At 41.5% G+C, this 22342-nt stretch overlaps 1 protein-coding gene across 50 annotated transcripts in view; it reads left to right on the top strand.

The window, feature by feature from the left end:
* Positions 1-901: 901 nt before the first annotated feature.
* Positions 902-22342, top strand: part of LOC127963097 (uncharacterized) — a 29245-nt gene continuing 7804 nt past the window's right edge. For 9 of the 50 annotated variants that reach the window (XM_052562761.1, XM_052562765.1, XM_052562766.1 and 6 more), the window contains exons 1-18: positions 902-1060; positions 1144-1185; positions 8126-8167; positions 8325-8366; positions 10148-10189; positions 10347-10388; positions 12074-12115; positions 12408-12449; positions 12608-12649; positions 13317-13358; positions 15430-15471; positions 17253-17294; positions 17453-17494; positions 19148-19189; positions 19483-19524; positions 19683-19724; positions 20396-20437; positions 20596-20637. In XM_052562761.1, coding sequence (XP_052418721.1) covers positions 1015-1060; positions 1144-1185; positions 8126-8167; positions 8325-8366; positions 10148-10189; positions 10347-10388; positions 12074-12115; positions 12408-12449; positions 12608-12649; positions 13317-13358; positions 15430-15471; positions 17253-17294; positions 17453-17494; positions 19148-19189; positions 19483-19524; positions 19683-19724; positions 20396-20437; positions 20596-20637 — 760 coding nt within the window. In that variant the 5' untranslated portion in view covers positions 902-1014. Of the gene's footprint in view, positions 1061-1143; positions 1186-8125; positions 8168-8314; positions 8367-10147; positions 10190-10346; positions 10389-12073; positions 12116-12407; positions 12450-12607; positions 12650-13316; positions 13359-15429; positions 15472-17252; positions 17295-17452; positions 17495-19147; positions 19190-19482; positions 19525-19682; positions 19725-20395; positions 20438-20595; positions 20638-22342 lie in introns of all 50 variants that reach the window. The other 41 variants (XM_052562769.1, XM_052562780.1, XM_052562776.1 and 38 more) reach the window with 24 other exon arrangements.

Here is a 22342-nt window from a genome sequence, read left to right on the forward strand (position 1 = left end):
TTCTCCATCTGCACACACAGACAGGTTTTATATTCATAGAGTAAAACTACTTATTTTTTGTTACTGAAAGTTAGACACTTCCTCTTCCTCTTTGCATGCCCGTGTGATAAAAATGGTTTGCTGAATTTCATTTTTTAATCATGCTTAAATTCTGAGAAGCTTTTAATGATCCATTAATGTAATAATTTAGTATTTTTTTGTAAATTTAGTAAATTTAATATGTAATATTTTATGACTGAGAAACACATTGAAGTGTGTGTGTGTGTTTATGACTGAGAAACACATTGAAGTGTGTGTGTGTGTGTGTGTGTGTGTGCTCTTGTTTTTGTGACATATCAGGACACAACTCTGTATAATGACATGGGTATGACACAGGTATTACAAGAAGAGGTATTACTTATGAGGACATAACCCATGTCCCCATTTTTCAAAACGCTTATAAATCATACAGAATGATTTTTTTTTTTTTGAGAAAGTAAAAATGCACAAAGTTCCCTGTGAGGGTTAGGGTTAGGTGTAGGGTTGGTGAAGGGCGATAGAATATACAGTTTCTACATTATAAAAACCATTACGCCTATGGGATGTCCCCACTTTTCACAAAAACAAACATGTGTGTGTGTGTGTGTGTGTGTGTGTGTGTATTGTACTGTCACAGTGTCTAAAGCTGTGATCTGCGGTTATGTGATTTAAGTGCTGATGATCGGAGCTGCATATGTAGAAAAGAATTGTGCATGTAAACATCTATAATCTGTAAAATAAAGATACTACTATATCAAGATTTTTTGCATTATAAAATATGACACTGTTTGTCCTCATTTGGTGCAGCAGGTTTAATATCTCCTAAAACCAGCCTGATTTTGGTGATCCAGACAATGTTATAGAATTTTTGTCACGAGAGCTATACTTCTGCTTTCCACATTAACATCAGTACTTTTTTGGTTAAGAAGCTATTGAGTCACTGTGAGTCTCGGTCACTGTCATTGTTGTATTTTAGAAAGTTGTAGTCTCTACAGCATGAACCAGATTTATATCCTTTTATTGGCCCTTTGGTCAGCCTTCAGTAAGTGAATTACATTTCTTTGCCTAAGATTTTGTGTCTATATAAAATATATGCAATATAATGTTTGTCATGTTTTTGTACAGATTCCTCTGATGCATTGTACTGGAATTACCCTACAACACCAGGTGCATCATCTAATAACTTTAATCTATTCACTTTTCTATCTTTGTTCTTTTTAGAAATAAGCATATTGAAGTAAGACTTAATTTGGGGGAAAACTTTTACCGAGATATCTGTTCATAGTGCTCAGAGATATATATCTATATATGTATGTAAAGATACTGTATATATATTAGTTTTTATATATATGGGTCATTGATTCTGGTTTTATTTGCTTTTGATGCAATGCGACACGATGCAATGCAATATAACACTTGCATTCAGAATAAACGAGCATTAATAAATGTTTTGTTTATAATGAGGACATTTAAGATATGAAACTTGCTGGATATTTTAATGGTACAAAGACCTCTATCATGTCATGATACATTTAAAAATATTTTAAAGTGCAATTTAAAATACAGGGAGGATAAAATTGAATTGAAGTATCTGTGCTCAAGAAGGGAATCAATAAAGGGAAATTTTATTTTTTTTATGGATCAAAAATCTAAATGAAATGATTCTGTTCAAAAATGCATTGAGTTGTTGCCATGAACAGATTTGCATTTTTTTTTTATTAACAAAAATTAATATTTAATTAAGTAAATGATAAAACTGTGTAAAAATCTCTTTCAGTTTTTCAAGACGCCGTTTTGTCCGCGTCCTTCTGGATGCGGTCGTTTCCTGTTCTCTGACAATGGCCACGTTCGCTCTCTTCCGTGTCTGGGCATTCAGCACGCTGAAGGCGCGTTCATGGATGGTTCATGCACGCATTGCGTGTGTGACCATGGCAACGCTGTGATCGCGTCACCCCTTTCTTAAAGGGAAGGAAGCAGACCCCTCTGTCACTACCCGTTCTGGTTTCTCTGTCTCGAGCAGAGGACCGCTGGCTAGTGCTCTGGGAGATTTGAAGGTGACAGTGAGAGCTTCTCCGCCGGGCCACGCCCCACGGACCTCTTACCCCTTCCACAGTGTTTGTCCTGTGCGGCTACTGGGTGATTTTGCTGGGCTGTCTTATGGCAGTCCCAACGGGTCATTCAGTTTGCCACCGGAGATCAGATGTCGATTGCAGCATCGGGGATGGGCTGTGGACCTCTGTGGATGAAGATTCGGCGGGGCTGCCCCCATCAGGTGTTGTCGCCACTGCCGAATTGTACCCAGAGTTGACAGCCGTGCTTGCCCGGGCAGCTGTGAGCATCAGGATGGAGGTGAATGCACCGCCCAGCCCTGAGTGCTCATGGCTGTTTGATTGGTTCTCGGTGTGGAGCGCGATTCACAACCGCGTTTTACTCTGGTTCCTTTCTTCCCGGATGTGCATGGGGAAGTGATGTAGTCGTGGATTGCCCCTTTTACGGCCGGAAGCAGCTCATTTTGTTCCTCCGTCCTCACTACCCTCGATGGCGGGGCAGCTAGGGGTGCGTTGACATTCCCCAGCAGGAGAGTGCGATTGCGGTGCACTTGTGTCCGCAAAACGCCGCCACTGGGAGGGATAGTCCGCGCCTCTCACCCAAGGCCTGTAAGCTGTCGGCTGCGCTCGCTACCCAGGCTTACAGTGCTGTGGGCCAAGTTGTCTCTGCTTTGCATTCCATGGCTATCCTGCAAACCCAACAAGCCAAGGCTTTAACAAATGCACGAGGATAGGACCAACCCGAGGTTGATGCAGGAGCTGCGCATGGCGACTGACCTCCCCCTTCCGGGTGACGGAAGTCACAACGCAGTCCCTCGGGTAGGCGATGTCCACTCTGGTGGTCCAGTAGTGCCGTTACAGGTTCAGCCTGGTCTGTATGAGAGACATTGACAAAGTGCATTTTCTCGATGCTCCCATGTCCCAGGCTGTCCTGTGTGGCGACGCTGTCAGGGGCTGTGCCCAGTACATCCTGACAGAACAACAGCAGACTGAGGCCATACAGCACATCTCGCCACGACGTGATCCTCCGGTTGCCCCCATTCCGTCGCAGGCAGTGCCTCAGCCTGCTCATCGCCGTGGGCGGCCCCCTGCGTCCTCCACACCAGCTCCGCCCCGTGCTGAGAGTTCTTCGAGGCTGGCGCGTCGAGCCCCGCACAGGAGAGCGGCGCCCACCGTGTCACTCCCGGCTGCGAAGTCCTCAAAGAAGTCGACTAAACGGCCCTGACACGGGCAACTCGGAGATGTGGGAATCTGCTCTTCAGGAGCTGGTGAAGACAGCTCCACTCCTTCCCCCGGGGGAGGGCCGGGTGGAAAATCTTCAGTTATGTTTCTTTCTGTTCCGCCGCTGGTCAAATGGCCAGTGGCACCCACTTTTTCAATGAAAGAGCAATTTCCCTTTCCTCCGAATTGCAAGGCTCATGGGTTGACGATGAGCGACGCACTGCCTCCTCATTCTCACCCACGATGCCCCCTTTCGCTAGCAGTCGAGAGGTCGCGGTTTGGAGACGCAACGCCTCTCCACACGTCTCTGGCCAGTTCCTCTGGGAACACGGGAGTGTGGCTGTGATGACCCAGGACGCAATGCCTTCTGGGCCTTCCGACACGACTCCAACCCGTCACGCTGGCTCATCCAGACGGTCCGACTCGGCTACATGATTCAGTTCGCCCGGCGACCCCCCCCCCAAGTTCAATGGCGTGCTCGAGACTTCGGTGGCAGTCCGGGACGCCTCTGTCTTGCACGAGGAGATTGCTGTCCTGCTGGCGAAGGATGCAATCGAGCCGGTCCCTCCAGCCGAGATGAGGACGGGGTTTTACTGCCCTTACTTCATCGTACCCAAGTAAAGTGGTGGCCTTTGGCCTATCCTGGATCTGCGAGTCTTGAATCGGGCCCTGCTTAAGCTCCCATTCAAGATGCTGACGCAGAAACGCATTCTCAAATGCATTCAGCCCCAGGACTGGTTTGCAGCGATCGACCTGGAAGACGCGTACTTTCATGTCTCGATCCTCCCTCGCCACAGACCACTCTGCGGTTTGCATTCGAGGGTCAGGCATGGCAGTACAAGGTCCTCCCCTTCGGGCTCTCCCTGTTCCCCCGTGTCTTCACGAAGCTCACGGAGGGCGCCCTTGCCCCACTCTGGGAAGTGGGCGTCTGGATCCCTTAGCTATCTCGACAACTGGCTCATTATGGCCTGGTCCCGAGAGCAGTTGTGCTATCACAGGGACTTGGTGCTCCGTCACCTCAGTCAGTTGGGGCTTCAGGTCAACAGAGAGAAGAGCAAGCTCTCCCCTGTGCAGAAAGTCTCTTATCTCGGTATCAGGGGTGCTCCGATCACGATCGGCCGATCGTTAATGCGCATCTCGTCAGTAAAGCCGGTTCTCTAATCAGCGGTTAATTCCATCAGGTGCATGATTTCACATAGAGCAGCTGTTACTACACAGAGCCATTGTTAACTGAGAGAATGCGCCAATAAACGCTGAAAATGAAGTGGATTTGCGCATCTTCTCTATTAACAACGGCTCTCTGTAGTAACAGCTGCTCTATGTGAAATCATGCACCTGATGGAATTAACCGCTGATTAGAAAACCGGCTTTACTGACGAGATGCGCATAACGATCGGCCGATCGTGATCGGCGCACCCCTACTCGGTATGGAATTAGACTCAGTGAGTATGATGGCACGGCTCACCAGCGAGCGTGCCCAGTCAGTGCTGAACTGCCTGAGTTCCTTCAGAGGCAGGACAGTGGTACCACTGAAACACTTTCAGAGGCTCCTGGGGCATATGGCATCCGCAGCCGCAGTCACGCCGCTCGGGTTGCTTCATATGAGGCCACTTCAGCACTGGTTACAACCCCGAGTCCCGAGATGGGCATGGCGCCGCGGTACACATCGTGTCACCATCACACCGATGTGTCGCCGCCTATTCAGCCTCTGGTCGGACCTTGCCTTTCTACGGGCCGGCGTGCCCTTAGAACAAGTGTCCCGGCACGTTGTTGTCACAACAGATGCCTCCAACTCGGGCTGGGGCGCGACATGCACCGGGCAGGCAGCTTCAGGGTCCTGGACAGGACCTTGACTGCTTTGGCACATCAACTGCCTGGAGTTGCTGGCAGTGCATCTAGCTTTGCGACGGTTTCGTCCGCTGTTGCTGGACAAGCACGTGTTGGTCCACACACTGCGGCTGTTTCGTACATCAACCGACAGGGCGGCCTACTATCACGTCGCATGTCTCAACTCGCCCGCCATCTCCTCCTCTGGAGTCAGACGTGGCTCAAGTCGCTGCGCGCTGTCCACATCCCGGGGGAGCTCAAACGTGCAGCCGACAGGCTCTCACGACAGCTCACTTTCCCCGGGGAATGGCGACTCCATCCCCAGATGGTCCAGCTGATCTGGAGTCGATTCTGGGAAGCCCAGGTAGACCTGTTTGCTTCCCACGAGTCCTCCCACTGCCAGCTGTACTATTCCCTGTCCCAGGTCCCCCTGGGCACAGATGCACTGGCACAAAGCTGGCCTCGGGCTTTACGCAAGTATGCGTTTCCCCCAGTGAGCCTGCTCGCACAGACACTGTGCAAGGTCAGGGAGGACGAGGAACAGGTCCTGTTGGTTGCGCCTTACTGGCCCACACGGACCTGGTTTTCGAAACTCATGCTCCTCGTGACAGCCCCTCCCTGGCGCATCCCCCTGAGGAGAGACCTCCTCTCTCAGGGGCTTGGCACCATTTGGCACCCGCGTCCAAATCTCTGGAACCTCCACATGTGGCTTCTAGACGGGACGCGGCAGACCTAAGTGATCTGCCCCCAGCGGTGGTAGACACTATTACTCAGGCTAGAGCCCCTTCTACGAGACAGGCCTATGCTCTGAAGTGGAGTCTGTTCACGAATTGGTGTTCTTGTCACCGAGAAGACCCCCGGAGATGCACGGTCAGAGTCGTGCTTTCTTTCCTGCAAGAAAGGTTGGATCATGGGCTGTCACCCTCCACCCTGAAGGTGTATGTGGCTCCCATTGCAGCCCATCACGATGCAGTGGACAGCCAGTCCCTGGGGAGGCATGACCTGATCGTTAGGTTCCTGAGGGGTGCCAGAAGGTTACATCCTCCTAGGACACCCCTGATTCCCTCCTGGGACCTCTCTATTGTCCTGGCGGGACTTCAGAGGGGTCCCTTTGAGCCGTTGGATTCAGTCGAGCTTAAGTTCCTGTCTCTCAAGACAGCGCTCCTGATCGCGCTCACTTCCATCAAGAGGGTCGGGGACCTCCAAGCATTTTTGGTAAGTGAAGAGTGCCTTGTGTTCGGGCCAGCCTACTCTCACATTGTCCTGAGACCCCGGCCTGGATACGTGCCCAAGGTTCCCACCACTCCCTTCCGAGACCAGGTAGTGAACCTGCAAGTGCTGCCCCTGGAGGAGGCAGATCCAGCCTTGTCATTGCTTTGTCCCGTAAGAGCGCTTCGCATATACGTGGACCGCACCCAGAGCTTTAGAATCTCTGAGCAGCTCCTGGTCTGCTTTGGAGGTCAGCAGAAGGGGAAGGCTGTCTCTAAGCAGAGGTTGGCCCACTGGATAGTGGACGCCATCGCCTTGGCTTACCATTCCCAAGGCGAGCCGTGCCCCCTGGGGGTGAGGGCCCACTCCACACGGAGTGTGGCCTCCTCCTATGCACTGGCGCACGGCGCCTCTCTGGCAGACATCTGTCGAGCTGTGGGCTAGGCGACACCTAACACCTTTGCGAGGTTTTACAACCTCCGTGTAGAGCCAGTTTCTTCCCGTGTGTGGGGTAACAGGTAATTGGCGGGAAGGGCTGGCTGGGTGTCACGCTTGCTGCGCCATTCCCCCTAACGCGGGGATGTGAGCACCTTTTTTCTCCCAGTAGAGTTCCCCGGTTGGCGTACCCTGGTCGAGCATCCTCCAGCACCCTCGGCAGTCAGACTTGGCAGAGCAGTCTGTCACCAGGCCCAGTACTGGCGTTAGCATGCCCGGAGTCCCGGTCAGCCCCTGTACTGGGCTAGGTGTTCATATGGCTTGGTTCCCTACGGGTAATCCCATATGTGTATTCTTCCACGGTAAGGTTTCCCTCTTGGCAAACCCGTGTCTTCCCTTGACAGACCCGTTCTGTCAGTCACTTCTGGCAGCCGTTCCATCCCTACTCCAAGGTAGGACCTGCCTCAGAGACCCCTTCCATGTGTAGTACTGCCCCTGGGTCAGTCCATATCGGTATATCCACATGTCACCTCCCTACGGGTAGGATGTGGTCTCCGTAGCGACCTTTTCCTAAGGCTCGCTTCCCCATTGTCTTGCCAGCTGAAAGAACAAATAGGGAAGATTTGAAGCAATCTTTCTCTGAAGGTTGAAATCCCTTCCATTAACTTTATGTGGGCGGAACAGCAGCATGGCCTTCTCCAGCAGCGATGTACTCACCCTTTGGCCCCTTCGGTACCAAGGTCAGTGAATTTGCGCTGGGGCTTTGGGAAGGTTACGACCTTAAGCTTAGCCAGGGCTTGTCAACAATTGCAGCGCCACAGGGTTGTGACGAGGTTCAGGTTGTGGCGTTTTCCATAGGACCCCATTTGTCGGTCGACATAACTCGTAGTGACCGACAGACAGGGAACGTCTCGGTTACGTACGTAACCCTCGTTCCCTGATGGAGGGAACGGAGACGTTATGTCCCCATGCCACAACCTTGAACCATTCACTGTTGCCGGGACACATTCTCGGCTCCTCAGCATAAAACCTAATGAGTGGATGCAACTGTCGCCCTATTTATACCCGTCGGCACGGGAGTGGCTCAGGTATGTTAATCCACTAGCCAATTTTCATTGGCGTTTTCTCTTAAATTAAGAGATGATTGGCCTCCCAAGTGAGACCCCATTTGTTGGTCGACATAACGTCTCCATTCCCTCCATCAGGGAACGAGGGTTACGTACGTAGCCGAGACGTTTTCCCATTTGAGGTTTCTTTGTAATAGTGTAATGGCAGTAATACAGTGGTATAATAGTTTGAGTTTGTTATTTCACGCTCATATATTCAGCTGTTCAGTGTATCGTGTGTCTGTCTTTGTTTTATTGAAGCTCAAACCCCCTACTGGAGGAATGTGTATTACCAAACGCAGAGTAAGTCAGCAGATTTGTACTGTTGCAATGATTCATAATGTTAGATAATAAAGTAAGATAAGTAATTTTTTTATTAAGAAACATTACTGGCATTTGTAATTACTATTTAATTTAGTAAATGTTAAAACTGTGTAAAAATCTCTTTCTGTTCTTAAAGCTCAAGCCCCTTCTTGGAGGAACCCGTATTACTATGCAACAAGTCAGTACATTTACAATGTTGTATTGATGCATATTAATGCTTTTTTAATTCTAATAATGGTCTCAATGTATTTTATTATGAAATGGCAAACTATTACTTTAACTGCTTTTTACGATATTAGTTTTCTGACAATACTCTTAGGGTGCTTTCACACTTGGTTCACTTTCCTGGTCCGAACCAGAGTTCGATTACTCCCCCCTCCCCCGCTGGACTGCGTTCATATTATATTATTTGGGTCTGAACCGCGGTTTGCTTCCATCATCAAGACAGCAGCTGATTACACTGTTCCTCAGTAACGACGGAGCATGAGAAGGCGGCAAATGCATAACATTACTCTCTGCACTTCTATGTGTTTACGGATTTGAACTGTTCATTTTGTTTACAAAGCTTCGGTACATAACGGCACTTGCGTCTGTCTTACGAATGTACTGCAAATGATCTGAAGAACACTGAAGGTGAACACAAATGAGATATACAGCTCTCTGCTTGCAGTGCTCAGTCACGCTTGTCAGGAAAGTGAGTGAAACACACACACAAATACATTCATCAAATAGTATGTCATTAATAAACGGTACACTTCCGCGATTTGGTATGATTGCGTTCACATCAGAAGCAAACCATACCAGAGTTCACATGAACCGTACCCCAGATCACCGTTTTTAAGCTGACTTGGGTACGGTTCATGGGTGTGCACCAGGGGGGCAGGGTTTCATCATTTTTTGAAGCACCCCTGGGTGCCGCCATTGGCTAGCGGACCCCCACCTGCTGTTAGCATTCCATTGACTCCCATTCATTTTGGCGTCACTTTGACAGCGAATAACTTTACATCTGAGGCATTTAAAGACTCCATTTGTCCATTAATTATTTCTAAAGAAACACAAAAATGTATAAAAAGCTCCATCACCTTGTATCTAACGTTATGTTCCCGTAGAAGCAGTTTTTGTAAAAAAAATATGCTAACGATTGCGTCATAACCAGCGTCTCTCTGTTGCACAGTAGAGAAATTACCGTATGGACAGGAGGAGAAGCTCACAGGCAATCTTTTACTGTCTATGAGGCTATCAGGGGGACGTGGAGGCATGAAGTCAAGGGAGATAATTAATCAAAATACTTACCAAAATGTGCTCCTGTTCACGCTCGGCTTCTCTGAAAGATTTGGTGGGTGATTCAGATTTCTCTTTGCATAGCAATTATAAGACCTACAGGTTGCTCACGTGACATTATGTCATCAAGCTCAGTTTGAGTCTGCGCAGTACGCCCGACCCCCAGGAAGTGCTTGCTTCTAATTGACTTCTTTTTTCTGTGTTGAATCCAATGGGCTCGCTGTGTCCATTTCTTTTACTGTCTATGGTGTGCATCCAGGTTCGAAGGAGGACAGTTATCACGTAACCCAACAGAACCAAACTCTGACGTCAATCAAACCCGGGTGCGCACAAAAGTGTTAGTGTGAAAGCACCCTTAAATTCAAAATAAGATTCTTATTTAACATGTGACCATGGACCACAAAACCAGTCTTAAGTCGATAATGTATGGATCTCAATTTGAAACATTTACACTTAAGACTGGTCTTGTGGTCCAAGGTCACATATTATGTCTCAAATTATAAATAACAGTATAGACATTAGATATAACACGATAAATTTAAGTAAATACAGTTTTCCCATTTCAGGTTTCTTAATGTAATGGCAGTAATACAGTGGTATAATAGTATGGGTTTGATATTTCATGCTCATATATTCAGCTGTTCAGTGTATTGTGTGTCTGTCTTTGTTTTATTGAAGCTCAAACCCCCTACTGGAGGAATGTGTATTACCAGACACAGAGTAAGTCAGCAGATTTGCACTGTTTCAATGATTCATAATGTTAGATAATAAAGTAAGATAAGTCATTTTTTTATTAATAAACATTACTGGCATTTAACATTACTATTTAATTTAGTAAATGTTAAAACTGTGTAAAAATCTCTTTCTGTTCTCAAAGCTCAAGCCCCTTCTTGGAGGAACCCTTATTACTATGGGATAAGTCAGTACATTTACAATGTTGTATTATTGATGAATATTAATTAGTGCTGGGCAACGATCATTCATGATCAATCACTTTCAAAAAAGAAAAGTTTTTGTGTACATAATATATGTGTGTGTGCTGTGTGTATATTTATTATGTATATACTATAAATACACACACATACAGTATATTTCCAAAGTACTTACATACATTTACATGTATATATTTATATTGATATAATGTGTATTATAACATTATAACATAACATTTTTCTTAAATACATACATGCATGTGGGTGTATTTATATATACATAATAAATATACACATTACACAAACCAGCAAACCAGCCCAGTGTAATATTAATGCTTTTATTTCATCATAATATCGCTCTTAAAAGTTTTTTTTTCTATGAAATGTCAAACTATCGCTTTAACCTCTACTCTTTACAATATTATTTAAGTTACTTTTCTGACAATATGCTTAAATCCTAAGTGTTGCCCACAGACTTACAGTCTATGTGTATATTTACACATGCAAATTCATTCTCTGCTAGCAGGAGAAACAGAGGTTTCCTCAGTAGAAACTGTACACAAAGCAGCGTGATTAAATGTAATTAATGTTTTATGCCTTAATATGATAAACAGAACAATATAAATACACAAAACAGAATTATTGAGGGGAAAATAATAAGGCTGTTGTAAGAATAAATTAAACTTGTTTTATGTTTCAAATAATTGGACATGCTAAAACACTGAATTGGGTAACAATAAAAAATTAGGTTGGAAAAAAAGAAAACATTTATTGGGCCCTAAACATCTACGTCAATGTCGGTTTTGTTACAACTTTTATAAATTGATGTTAAAGCTGCGACAGGTAACTTTTGATGCACTAGCGGTTAATAAACAGAACTGCTTGCGTCTTGCGGAAGAACATCATAGCCGGAGCTACTTCTCTCTGTTTATGTCTATGAAGAATCACAAAGGTACTGGGTTACTCCGCCGCGGTACCCCCGAAGCAATCTAAAATAATCAGAATATAAACACTTATTATAGGTGCACCCTAGTGATTCAGGACAAGCTAAAAACACGGTTTGGAAAATTGATTCATGGTGTACTCTCTTATTATATACATTTAGTAAATCTTGAACACAAAAAAAAGTTACGGACCGCGGCTCTGATTGGTTGTTTCTCAACGGGAGCGGATGAATTTCTGCAAATGGCAATAGGACCACTGGGAGGAGCCAGAGGAGCTTGATTTTTTTCACAGATTAACGGTCTCATATTCTACTGTCAGGACATAATGACAGGTTTAAAAAATATGTAAAAAATATATTTTTACAAAAGTTATACTGCAGCTTTAAACGGTTTCAGTTTCATGATTTTAATTAATAATACATGATTTAATTAATGCCATTTTATTTGAACATTAAAAAGAGACCAGAAAAACTGAAATGGAACAAGATTGAATCCAGAAAAATGTAAATGGAATTTGGTGAAGTTGTTATATTGATTGCTATCATTATAAAAATACATGAACACCACGATTCCTTTAAGTGTCTGTGTCTGTCTGTCTGTGTCTGTCTAGCACTAACCTACTGATTTTTTTATTTATTGTTATTCGAAATTAATAAACATTACTAGTATTTAACATTGCTATTTAATCTAGTGAATGTATGTGTAAAAATCTCTTTCTGTTCTTAAAGCTCAAGCCCCCTCTTGGAGGAAACCGTATTACTATGCAAAAAGTCAGTACATTTACAATGTTGTATTGAAACATATTAAGGCTTTTTTAATGCTAATATGCTCTTAATGTGTTTTCTTATCAAATGTCAAACTATTACTTTAACACCTAATTTTTTATGATACAAATTTTCTGACAATACTCTTAAGTACAAGTAAATACAGTTTTCCCATTTGAGGTTTCTTTGTAATAGTGTAATGGCAGTAATACAGTGGTATAATAGTATGAGTTTGTTATTTCATGCTCATATATTCAGTTGGTCAGTGTATTGTGTGTCTGTTTTTGTTTAATTGAAGCTCAAACCCCCTACAGGAGGAATGTGTATTACCAGACGCAGAGTAAGTCAGCAAATTTGCACTGTTGCAATAATGCATAATGTTAGATAATAAAGTAAGTTAAGTCATTTTTTTATTAAGAAACATTACTGGCATTTAACATTACGATTTAATTTAGTAAATGTTAAAACTCTGTAAAAAATCTCTTTCTGTTCTTAAAGCTCAAGCCCCTTCTTGGAGGAACCCGTATTACTATGCAACAAGTCAGTACATTTACAATGTTGTATTGATGCATATTAATGCTTTTTTAATTCTAATAATGGTCTTAATGTATTTTCTTATGAAATGGCAAACTATTACTTTAACTTCTTTTTACAATATTAGTTTTCTGACAATACTCTTAGGGTGCTTTCACACTTGGTTCACTTTCCTGGTCCGAACCAGAGTTCGATTGCTCCCCCCTCCCTTTGCCCCCACTGGACAGCGTTCATATTATATTATTTGGGTCTGAACCCAGGTTCGGAGGACAGTAATCACGTCACCCAACAGAACCAAACTCTGACGTCAGTCAAACCCAGGTGCGCACCAAAAGTGTGTGAAAGCACCCTTAAATTCAAAATAAGATTCTTATTTAACATGTGACCCTGGACCACAAAACCAGTCTTAAGTCGATAATGTATGAATCTAAATTTGAAAAACTGACACTTAAGACTGGTCTTGTGGCCCAAGGTCACATATTATGTCTCAAATTATAAATAACAGTATAGACATTAGATATAACACAATAAATTTAAGTAAATACAGTTTTCCCATTTCAGGTTTCTTAGTGTAATGGCAGTAATACAGTGGTATAATAGTATGGGTTTGTTATTTCACGCTCATATATTCAGCTGTTCAGTGTATCGTGTGTCTGTCTTTGTTTTATTGAAGCTCAAACTCCCTACTGGAGGAATGTGTATTACCAGACGCAAAGTAAGTCAGCAGATTTGCACTGTTGCAATGATTCATAATGTTAGATAATAAAGTAAGATAAGTCATTTTTTTATTAAAAAACATTACTGGAATTTGACATTACTATTTAATTTAGTAAATGTTAAAACTAGAGTTGGGTCCGAGTCCACCTTTGTCGAGTACAAGTCAAGACCAAGTCCACAAACATCGAGTCCAAGTCCGAGTCCGAGTCCAAAAGGGGCCGAGTTGGACTCAAGTCCGAGTTCTTAAAGGCCGAGTCCGAGTCGAGTCCGCCCGAGTCCAGAAAGTAATTAAATTAAAAAAGATTATAAATTGGTATTGTACATTTTTACATTCTATTAATATTTTGACCTTTCAATACATTAAACCAATGGCAATATAAAAATGTAATAAAAAAAATACCACTGTTACATCTAGTCATTGCCATTGAACATTTTTATTTTATGTCAACAGAACTAGTTTCCTATCAAAAAAGTTTTCAAAGGTTTTATTGTATTACAAGTGCATGAAAATACAAATGAACCTATTTTATTATTGTATCACACTATATTGTCCTCCAGTTAAAGATGACATTTCAGTTATTTAATGCCTCTCCCCCACATTTGACAGAGGTAAAGTGCAGCCAATGAGGAGATCCTTAATGATGGCATTATGAATTTCTTGTTGTCTTGGCGAACTTGCATCATAAAGTTGCATTGCTTGTTTGGTCAGTTCTGGTCTTGCAAATCCTGCAATGCTGAGCTGTGCAGCATCTGTTGGTTGCTGCTGCTGTCTTTGGTAGTCGGTTGCATCGGTTTTCGGATCACCAGTACACTGAACCGAAAACCGTTTCTTTCGGAGGTGTCCGATTTGAGAACCGATGAACTGATGATACTGCGCATGCGTGTAATTTTTTTTTAAGTATTTTGTTAAACATCGGAAAGTGTGATAAAACTAAAAAATATATATGTATATATGTATATATATATATATATATATATATATATATATATATATATATATATATATATACGTTTTTTTTAAAGATGGGGCTACATGTTTCTAATCTGTATATTGTAGATTATGTATGGGCCAATGGGGTTTTCAGGGAAGTTGGACATTAATTAAGTCTCTAAAGACTCCATGTTTAATATGAATAAGGGATGATTTTTGAAATATCTGTACTGTATTTATAGTTAATGATGACAGATTCACAAACTGAGTTTGTAGTAAACAGAACATGAACACGAGTAGAGCAGCTGATGATACTGAACTGCAGCACGTGCTGGTGTCCTGACATTTTATCCTACCCTGTCAGATTTTCCTACCCGGGTTTTGAGCGATTCTCGTTCTCGAGTCAAGAACCGGTTGTATCAGTTTTCATATCATCAGTAAACTGAACCGAAAACCGTTTCTTTCGGACGCGTCCGATTCGAGAACCGAGGAGCTGATGATACTGCGCATTCGTGATTCAGCATAAAGCCGAATGACTCACAGCGCGTCTGAACCGAACTGATTCTTTTGGTGATTGATTCTGAACTGATTTTGTGCTAATGTAATGAGTGCGGGTAAACCGAGGGCTTGAATGAAGGGCAATCTGACGAAACGTAAGTTCATTTAATAACAAATACATCGCAATGGATTATGTATCCGGTGAACTGTTTTTTTTTTTCAACCGGTTTATTGAATCAAACCGTCCGAAAGAACCGGTTCGCGGAAAAGAATCGAACTTCCCATCACTAATCCACATTGATATCCAGTGAGTGGTGCGTGTGTTTCGTCTGCAAGCAGGAGACTTCTGCCTGCCGGTGTGGTGCAGTAAAATGACAGAAGGGGAGACATTCATTAATTTATCATTTCAATTTTATGCTGGTTTTATTGTTACACATGACGCGGACTCGACTGTACTCGGAATATTTTCCGAGTCCAAAATGTTCAAGTCCGTGTCAAGTCCGAGTACAAATTCACCCGAGTGCGTGACAAGTCCAAGTTCATTCAAAATTGGACTCGAGTCCGGACTCGAGTCCGAGTCCAAGTTCGAGTACCCCAACTCTAGTTAAAACTGTGTAAAAATCTCTTTCTGTTCTTAAAGCTCAAGCCCCTTCTTGGAGGAACCCGTATTACTATGCAACAAGTCAGTACATTTACAATGTTGTATTCATGCATATTAATGCTTTTTTAATTCTAATAATGGTCTCAGTGTATTTTCTTATGAAATGGCAAACTATTACTTTAACTGCTTTTTTACAATATTAGTTTTCTTACAATACTCTTAGGGTGCTTTCACACTTGGTTCACTTTCCTGGTCCGAACCAGAGTTCGATTACTCCCCCCTCCCCCGCTGGACTGCGTTCATATTATATTATTTGGGTCTGAACCGCGGTTCGCTTCCGTCATCAAGACAGCAGCTGATTACCATGTTGCTTAGTAACGACGGAGCATGAGAAGGCGGAAAATGCATAACATTACTCTCTGCACTTCTATGTGTTTACGGATTTGAACTGTTCGTTTTGTTTACAAAGCTTCGGTACATAACATCACTTATGTCTGTCTTACGTATGTACTGCAAATGATCTGAAGAACACTGAAGGCGAACACAAATGAGATATACAGCTCTCTGCTTGCAGTGCTCAGTCACGCTTGTCAGGAAAGTGAGTGAAACACACACACAAACATTCATCAAATAGTATGTCATTAATAAACGGTACACTTCCGCGATTTGGTATGATTGCGTTCACATCAGAAGCAAACCATACCAGAGTTCACATGAACCGTACCCCCAGATCACCGTTTTTAAGCTGACTTGGGTACGGTTCATGGGTGTGCACCAGGGGGGCAGGGTTTCATCATTTTTTGAAGCACCCCTGGGTGCCGCCATTGGCTAGCGGACCCCCACCTGCTGTTAGCATTCCATTGACTCCCATTCATTTTGGCGTCACTTTGACAGCAAATAACTTTACATCTGAGGCATTTAAAGACTCCATTTGTCCATTAATTATTTCTAAAGAAACACAAAAATGTATAAAAGGCTCCATTACCTTGTATCTAATGTTATGTTCCCGTAGAAGCAGTTATTGTAAAAAGAATATGCTAACGATTGCGTCATAACCAGCGTCTCTTTGTCGCACAGTAGAGAAATTACCGTATGGACAGGAGCAGAAGCTCGCAGACGATATTTTACTGTCTATGAGACAATCGGGGGGACGTGGAGGCATGAAGTCAAGGGAGATAATTAATCAAAATACTTACCAAAATGTGCTCCTGTTCACGCTCGGCTTCTCTGAAAGATTTGGTGGGTGATTCAGATTTCTCTTTGCATAGCAATTATAAGACCTACAGGTTGCTAACGTGACATTACGTCATCAAGCTCAGTTTGAGTCTGCGCAGTACGCCCGACCCCCAGGAAGTGCTTGCTTCTAATTGACTTCTTTTTTCTGTGTTGAATCCAATGGGCTCGCTATGTCCATTTCTTTTACTGTCTATGGTGTGCATCCAGGTTCGGAGGAGGACAGTTATCACGTAACCCAACAGAACCAAACTCTGACGTCAATCAAACCCGGGTGCGCACAAAAGTGTTAGTGTGAAAGCACCCTTAAATTCAAAATAAGATTCTTATTTAACATGTGACCATGGACCACAAAACCAGTCTTAAGTCGATAATGTATGGATCTCAATTTGAAACATTTACACTTAAGACTGGTCTTGTGGTCCAAGGTCACATATTATGTCTCAAATTATAAATAACAGTATAGACATTAGATATAACACGATAAATTTAAGTAAATACAGTTTTCCCATTTCAGGTTTCTTAATGTAATGGCAGTAATACAGTGGTATAATAGTATGGGTTTGATATTTCATGCTCATATATTCAGCTGTTCAGTGTATTGTGTGTTTGTCTTTGTTTTATTGAAGCTCAAACCCCCTACTGGAGGAATGTGTATTACCAGACACAGAGTAAGTCAGCAGATTTGCACTGTTTCAATGATTCATAATGTTAGATAATAAAGTAAGATAAGTCATTTTTTTTATTAATAAACATTACTGGAATTTAACATTACTATCTAATTTAGTAAATGTTAAAACTGTGTAAAAATCTCTTTCTGTTCTCAAAGCTCAAGCCCCTTCTTGGAGGAACCCTTATTACTATGGGATAAGTCAGTACATTTACAATGTTGTATTATTGATGAATATTAATTAGTGCTGGGCAACGATCATTCATGATCAATCACTTTCAAAAAAGAAAAGTTTTTGTGTACATAATATATGTGTGTGTGCTGTGTGTATATTTATTATGTATATACTATAAATACACACACATACAGTATATTTCCAAAGTACTTACATACATTTACATGTATATATTTATATTGATATAATGTGTATTATAACATTATAACATAACATTTTTCTTAAATACATACATGCATGTGGGTGTATTTATATATACATAATAAATATACACATTACACAAACCAGCAAACCAGCCCAGTGTAATATTAATGCTTTTATTTCATCATAATATCGCTCTTAAAAGTTTTTTTTTCTATGAAATGTCAAACTATCGCTTTAACCTCTACTCTTTACAATATTATTTAAGTTACTTTTCTGACAATATGCTTAAATCCTAAGTGTTGCCCACAGACTTACAGTCTATGTGTATATTTACACATGCAAATTCATTCTCTGCCAGCAGGAGAAACAGAGATTTCCTCAGTAGAAACTGTACACAAAGCAGCGTGATTAAATGTAATTAATGTTTTATGCCTTAATATGATAAACAGAACAATATAAATACACAAAACAGAATTATTGAGGGGAAAATAATAAGGCTGTTGTAAGAATAAATTAAACTTGTTTTATGTTTCAAATAATTGGACATGCTAAAACACTGAATTGGGTAACAATAAAAAATTAGGTTCGAAAAAAAGAAAACATTTATTGGGCCCTAAACATCTACGTCAATGTCGGTTTTGTTACAACTTTTATAAATTGATGTTAAAGCTGCGGCAGGTAACTTTTGATGCACTAGCGGTTAATAAACAGAACTGCTTGCGTCTTGCGGAAGAACATCATAGCCGGAGCTACTTCTCTCTGTTTATGTCTATGAAGAATCACAAAGGTACTGGGTTACTCCGCCGCAGTACCCCCGAAGCAATCTAAAATAATCAGAATATAAACACTTATTATAGGTGCACCCTAGTGATTCAGGACAAGCTAAAAACACGGTTTGGAAAATTGATTCATGGTGTACTCTCTTATTATATACATTTAGTAAATCTTGAACACAAAAAAAAGTTACGGACCGCGGCTCTGATTGGTTGTTTCTCAACGGGAGCGGATGAATTTCTGCAAATGGCAATAGGACCACTGGGAGGAGCCAGAGGAGCTTGATTTTTTTCACAGATTAACGGTCTCATATTCTACTGTCAGGACATAATGACAGGTTTAAAAAATATGTAAAAAATATATTTTTACAAAAGTTATACTGCAGCTTTAAACGGTTTCAGTTTCATGATTTTAATTAATAATACATGATTTAATTAATGCCATTTTATTTGAACATTAAAAAGAGACAGAAAAATGTAAATGGAATTTGGTGAAGTTGTTATATTGATTGCTATCATTATAAAAATACATGAACACCACGATTCCTTTAAGTGTCTGTGTCTGTCTGTCTGTGTCTGTCTAGCACTAACCTACTGATTTTTTTATTTATTGTTATTCGAAATTAATAAACATTACTAGTATTTAACATTACTATTTAATCTAGTGAATGTATGTGTAAAAATCTCTTTCTGTTCTTAAAGCTCAAGCCCCCTCTTGGAGGAAACCGTATTACTATGCAAAAAGTCAGTACATTTACAATGTTGTATTGAAACATATTAAGGCTTTTTTAATGCTAATAATGCTCTTAATGTGTTTTCTTATCAAATGTCAAACTATTACTTTAACACCTAATTTTTTACGATACTAATTTTCTGACAATACTCTTAAGTACAAGTAAATACAGTTTCCCATTTGAGGTTTCTTTGTAATAGTGTAATGGCAGTAATACAGTGGTATAATAGTATGGGTTTGTTATTTCATGCTCATATATTCATCTGTTCAGTGTATTGTGTGTCTGTTTTTTTTTTTATTGAAGCTCAAACCCCCTACAGGAGGAATGTGTATTACCAGACGCAGAGTAAGTCAGCAGATTTGCACTGTTTCAATGATTCATAATGTTAGATAATAAAGTAAGTTAAGTCATTTTTTTATTAAGAAACATTACTGGCATTTAACATTACGATTTAATTTAGTAAATGTTAAAACTGTGTAAAAAATCTCTTTCTGTTCTTAAAGCTCAAGCCCCTTCTTGGAGGAACCCGTATTACTATGCAACAAGTCAGTACATTTACAATGTTGTATTGATGCATATTAATGCTTTTTTAATTCTAATAATGGTCTTAATGTATTTTCTTATTAAATGGCAAACTATTACTTTAACTTCTTTTTACAATATTAGTTTTCTGACAATACTCTTAGGGTGCTTTCACACTTGGTTCACTTTCCTGGTCCGAACCAGAGTTCGATTGCTCCCCCCTCCCTTTGCCCCCACTGGACAGCGTTCATATTATATTATTTGGGTCTGAACCCAGGTTCGGAGGACAGAAATCACGTCACCCAACAGAACTAAACTCTGACGTCAGTCAAACCCAGGTGCGCACCAAAAGTGTTAGTGTGAAAGCACCCTTAAATTCAAAATAAGGTTCTTATTTAACATGTGACCCTGGACCACAAAACCAGTCTTAAGTCGATAATGTATGAATCTCAATTTGAAAAACTGACACTTAAGACTGGTCTTGTGGTCCATGGTCACATATTATGTCTCAAATTATAAATAGCATTATAGACATTAGATACGACACAATAAATTTAAGTAAATACAGTTTTCCCATTTCAGGTTTCTTAGTGTAATGGCAGTAATACAGTGGTATAATAGTATGGGTTTGATATTTCATGCTCATATATTCAGCTGTTCAGTGTATCGTGTGTCTGTCTTTGTTTTATTGAAGCTCAAACTCCCTACTGGAGGAATGTGTATTACCAGAGGCGAAGTAAGTCAGCAGATTTGCACTGTTTCAATGATTCATAATGTTAGCTAATAAAGTAAGATAAGTCATTTTTTTATTGAGAAACATTTCTGGAATTTGACATTACTATTTAATTTAGTAAATGTTAAAACTGTGTAAAAAATCTCTTTCTGTTCTTAAAGCTCAAGCCCCTTCTTGGAGGAACCCGTATTACTATGCAACAAGTCAGTACATTTACAATGTTGTATTGATGCATATTAATGCTTTTTTAATTCTAATAATGGTCTCAGTGTATTTTCTTATGAAATGGCAAACTATTACTTTAACTGCTTTTTTACAATATTAGTTTTCTGACAATACTCTTAGGGTGCTTTCACACTTGGTTCACTTTCCTGGTCCGAACCAGAGTTCGATTACTCCCCCCTCCCCCGCTGGACTGCATTCATATTATATTATTTGGGTCTGAACCGCGGTTCGCTTCCGTCATCAAGACAGCAGCTGATTACCCTGTTGCTTAGTAACGACGGAGCATGAGAAGGCGGCAAATGCATAACATTACTCTCTGCACTTCTATGTGTTTACGGATTTGAACTGTTCATTTTGTTTACAAAGCTTCGGTACATAACGGCACTTGCGTCTGTCTTACGAATGTACTGCAAATGATCTGAAGAACGCTGAAGGTGAACACAAATGAGATATACAGCTCTCTGCTTGCAGTGCTCAGTCACGCTTGTCAGGAAAGTGAGTGAAACACACACACAAACATTCATCAAATAGTATGTCATTAATAAATGGTACACTTCCGCGATTTGGTATGATTGCGTTCACATCAGAAGCAAACCATACCAGAGTTCACATGAACCGTACCCCAGATCACCGTTTTTAAGCTGACTTGGGTACGGTTCATGGGTGTGCACCAGGGGGGCAGGGTTTCAACATTTTTTGAAGCACCCCTGGGTGCCGCCATTGGCTAGCGGACCCCCACCTGCTGTTAGCATTCCATTGACTCCCATTCATTTTGGCGTCACTTTGACAGCGAATAACTTTACATCTGAGGCATTTAAAGACTCCATTTGTCCATTAATTATTTCTAAAGAAACACAAAAATGTATAAAAAGCTCCATCACCTTGTATCTAACGTTATGTTCCCGTAGAAGCAGTTTTTGTAAAAAAAATATGCTAACGATTGCGTCATAACCAGCGTCTCTCTATCGCACAGTAGAGAAATTACCGTATGGACAGGAGGAGAAGCTCGCAGACAATATTTAACTGTCTATGAGACAATCGGGGGGACGTGGAGGCATGAAGTCAAGGGAGATAATTAATCAAAATACTTACCAAAATGTGCTCCTGTTCACGCTCGGCTTCTCTGAAAGATTTGGTGGGTGATTCAGATTTCTCTTTGCATAGCAATTATAAGACCTACAGGTTGCTAACGTGACATTACGTCATCAAGCTCAGTTTGAGTCTGCGCAGTACGCCCGACCCCCAGGAAGTGCTTGCTTCTAATTGACTTCTTTTTTCTGTGTTGAATCCAATGGGCTCGCTGTGTCCATTTCTTTTACTGTCTATGGTGTGCATCCAGGTTCGGAGGAGGACAGTTATCACGTAACCCAACAGAACCAAACTCTGACGTCAATCAAACCCGGGTGCGCACAAAAGTGTTAGTGTGAAAGCACCCTTAAATTCAAAATAAGATTCTTATTTAACATGTGACCATGGACCACAAAACCAGTCTTAAGTCGATAATGTATGGATCTCAATTTGAAACATTTACACTTAAGACTGGTCTTGTGGTCCAAGGTCACATATTATGTCTCAAATTATAAATAACAGTATAGACATTAGATATAACAGGATAAATTTAAGTAAATACAGTTTTCCCATTTCAGGTTTCTTAATGTAATGGCAGTAATACAGTGGTATAAT

Source organism: Carassius gibelio, chromosome B8 (genome assembly GCF_023724105.1).
Source record: "Carassius gibelio isolate Cgi1373 ecotype wild population from Czech Republic chromosome B8, carGib1.2-hapl.c, whole genome shotgun sequence".
Taxonomy (NCBI): domain Eukaryota; kingdom Metazoa; phylum Chordata; class Actinopteri; order Cypriniformes; family Cyprinidae; genus Carassius; species Carassius gibelio.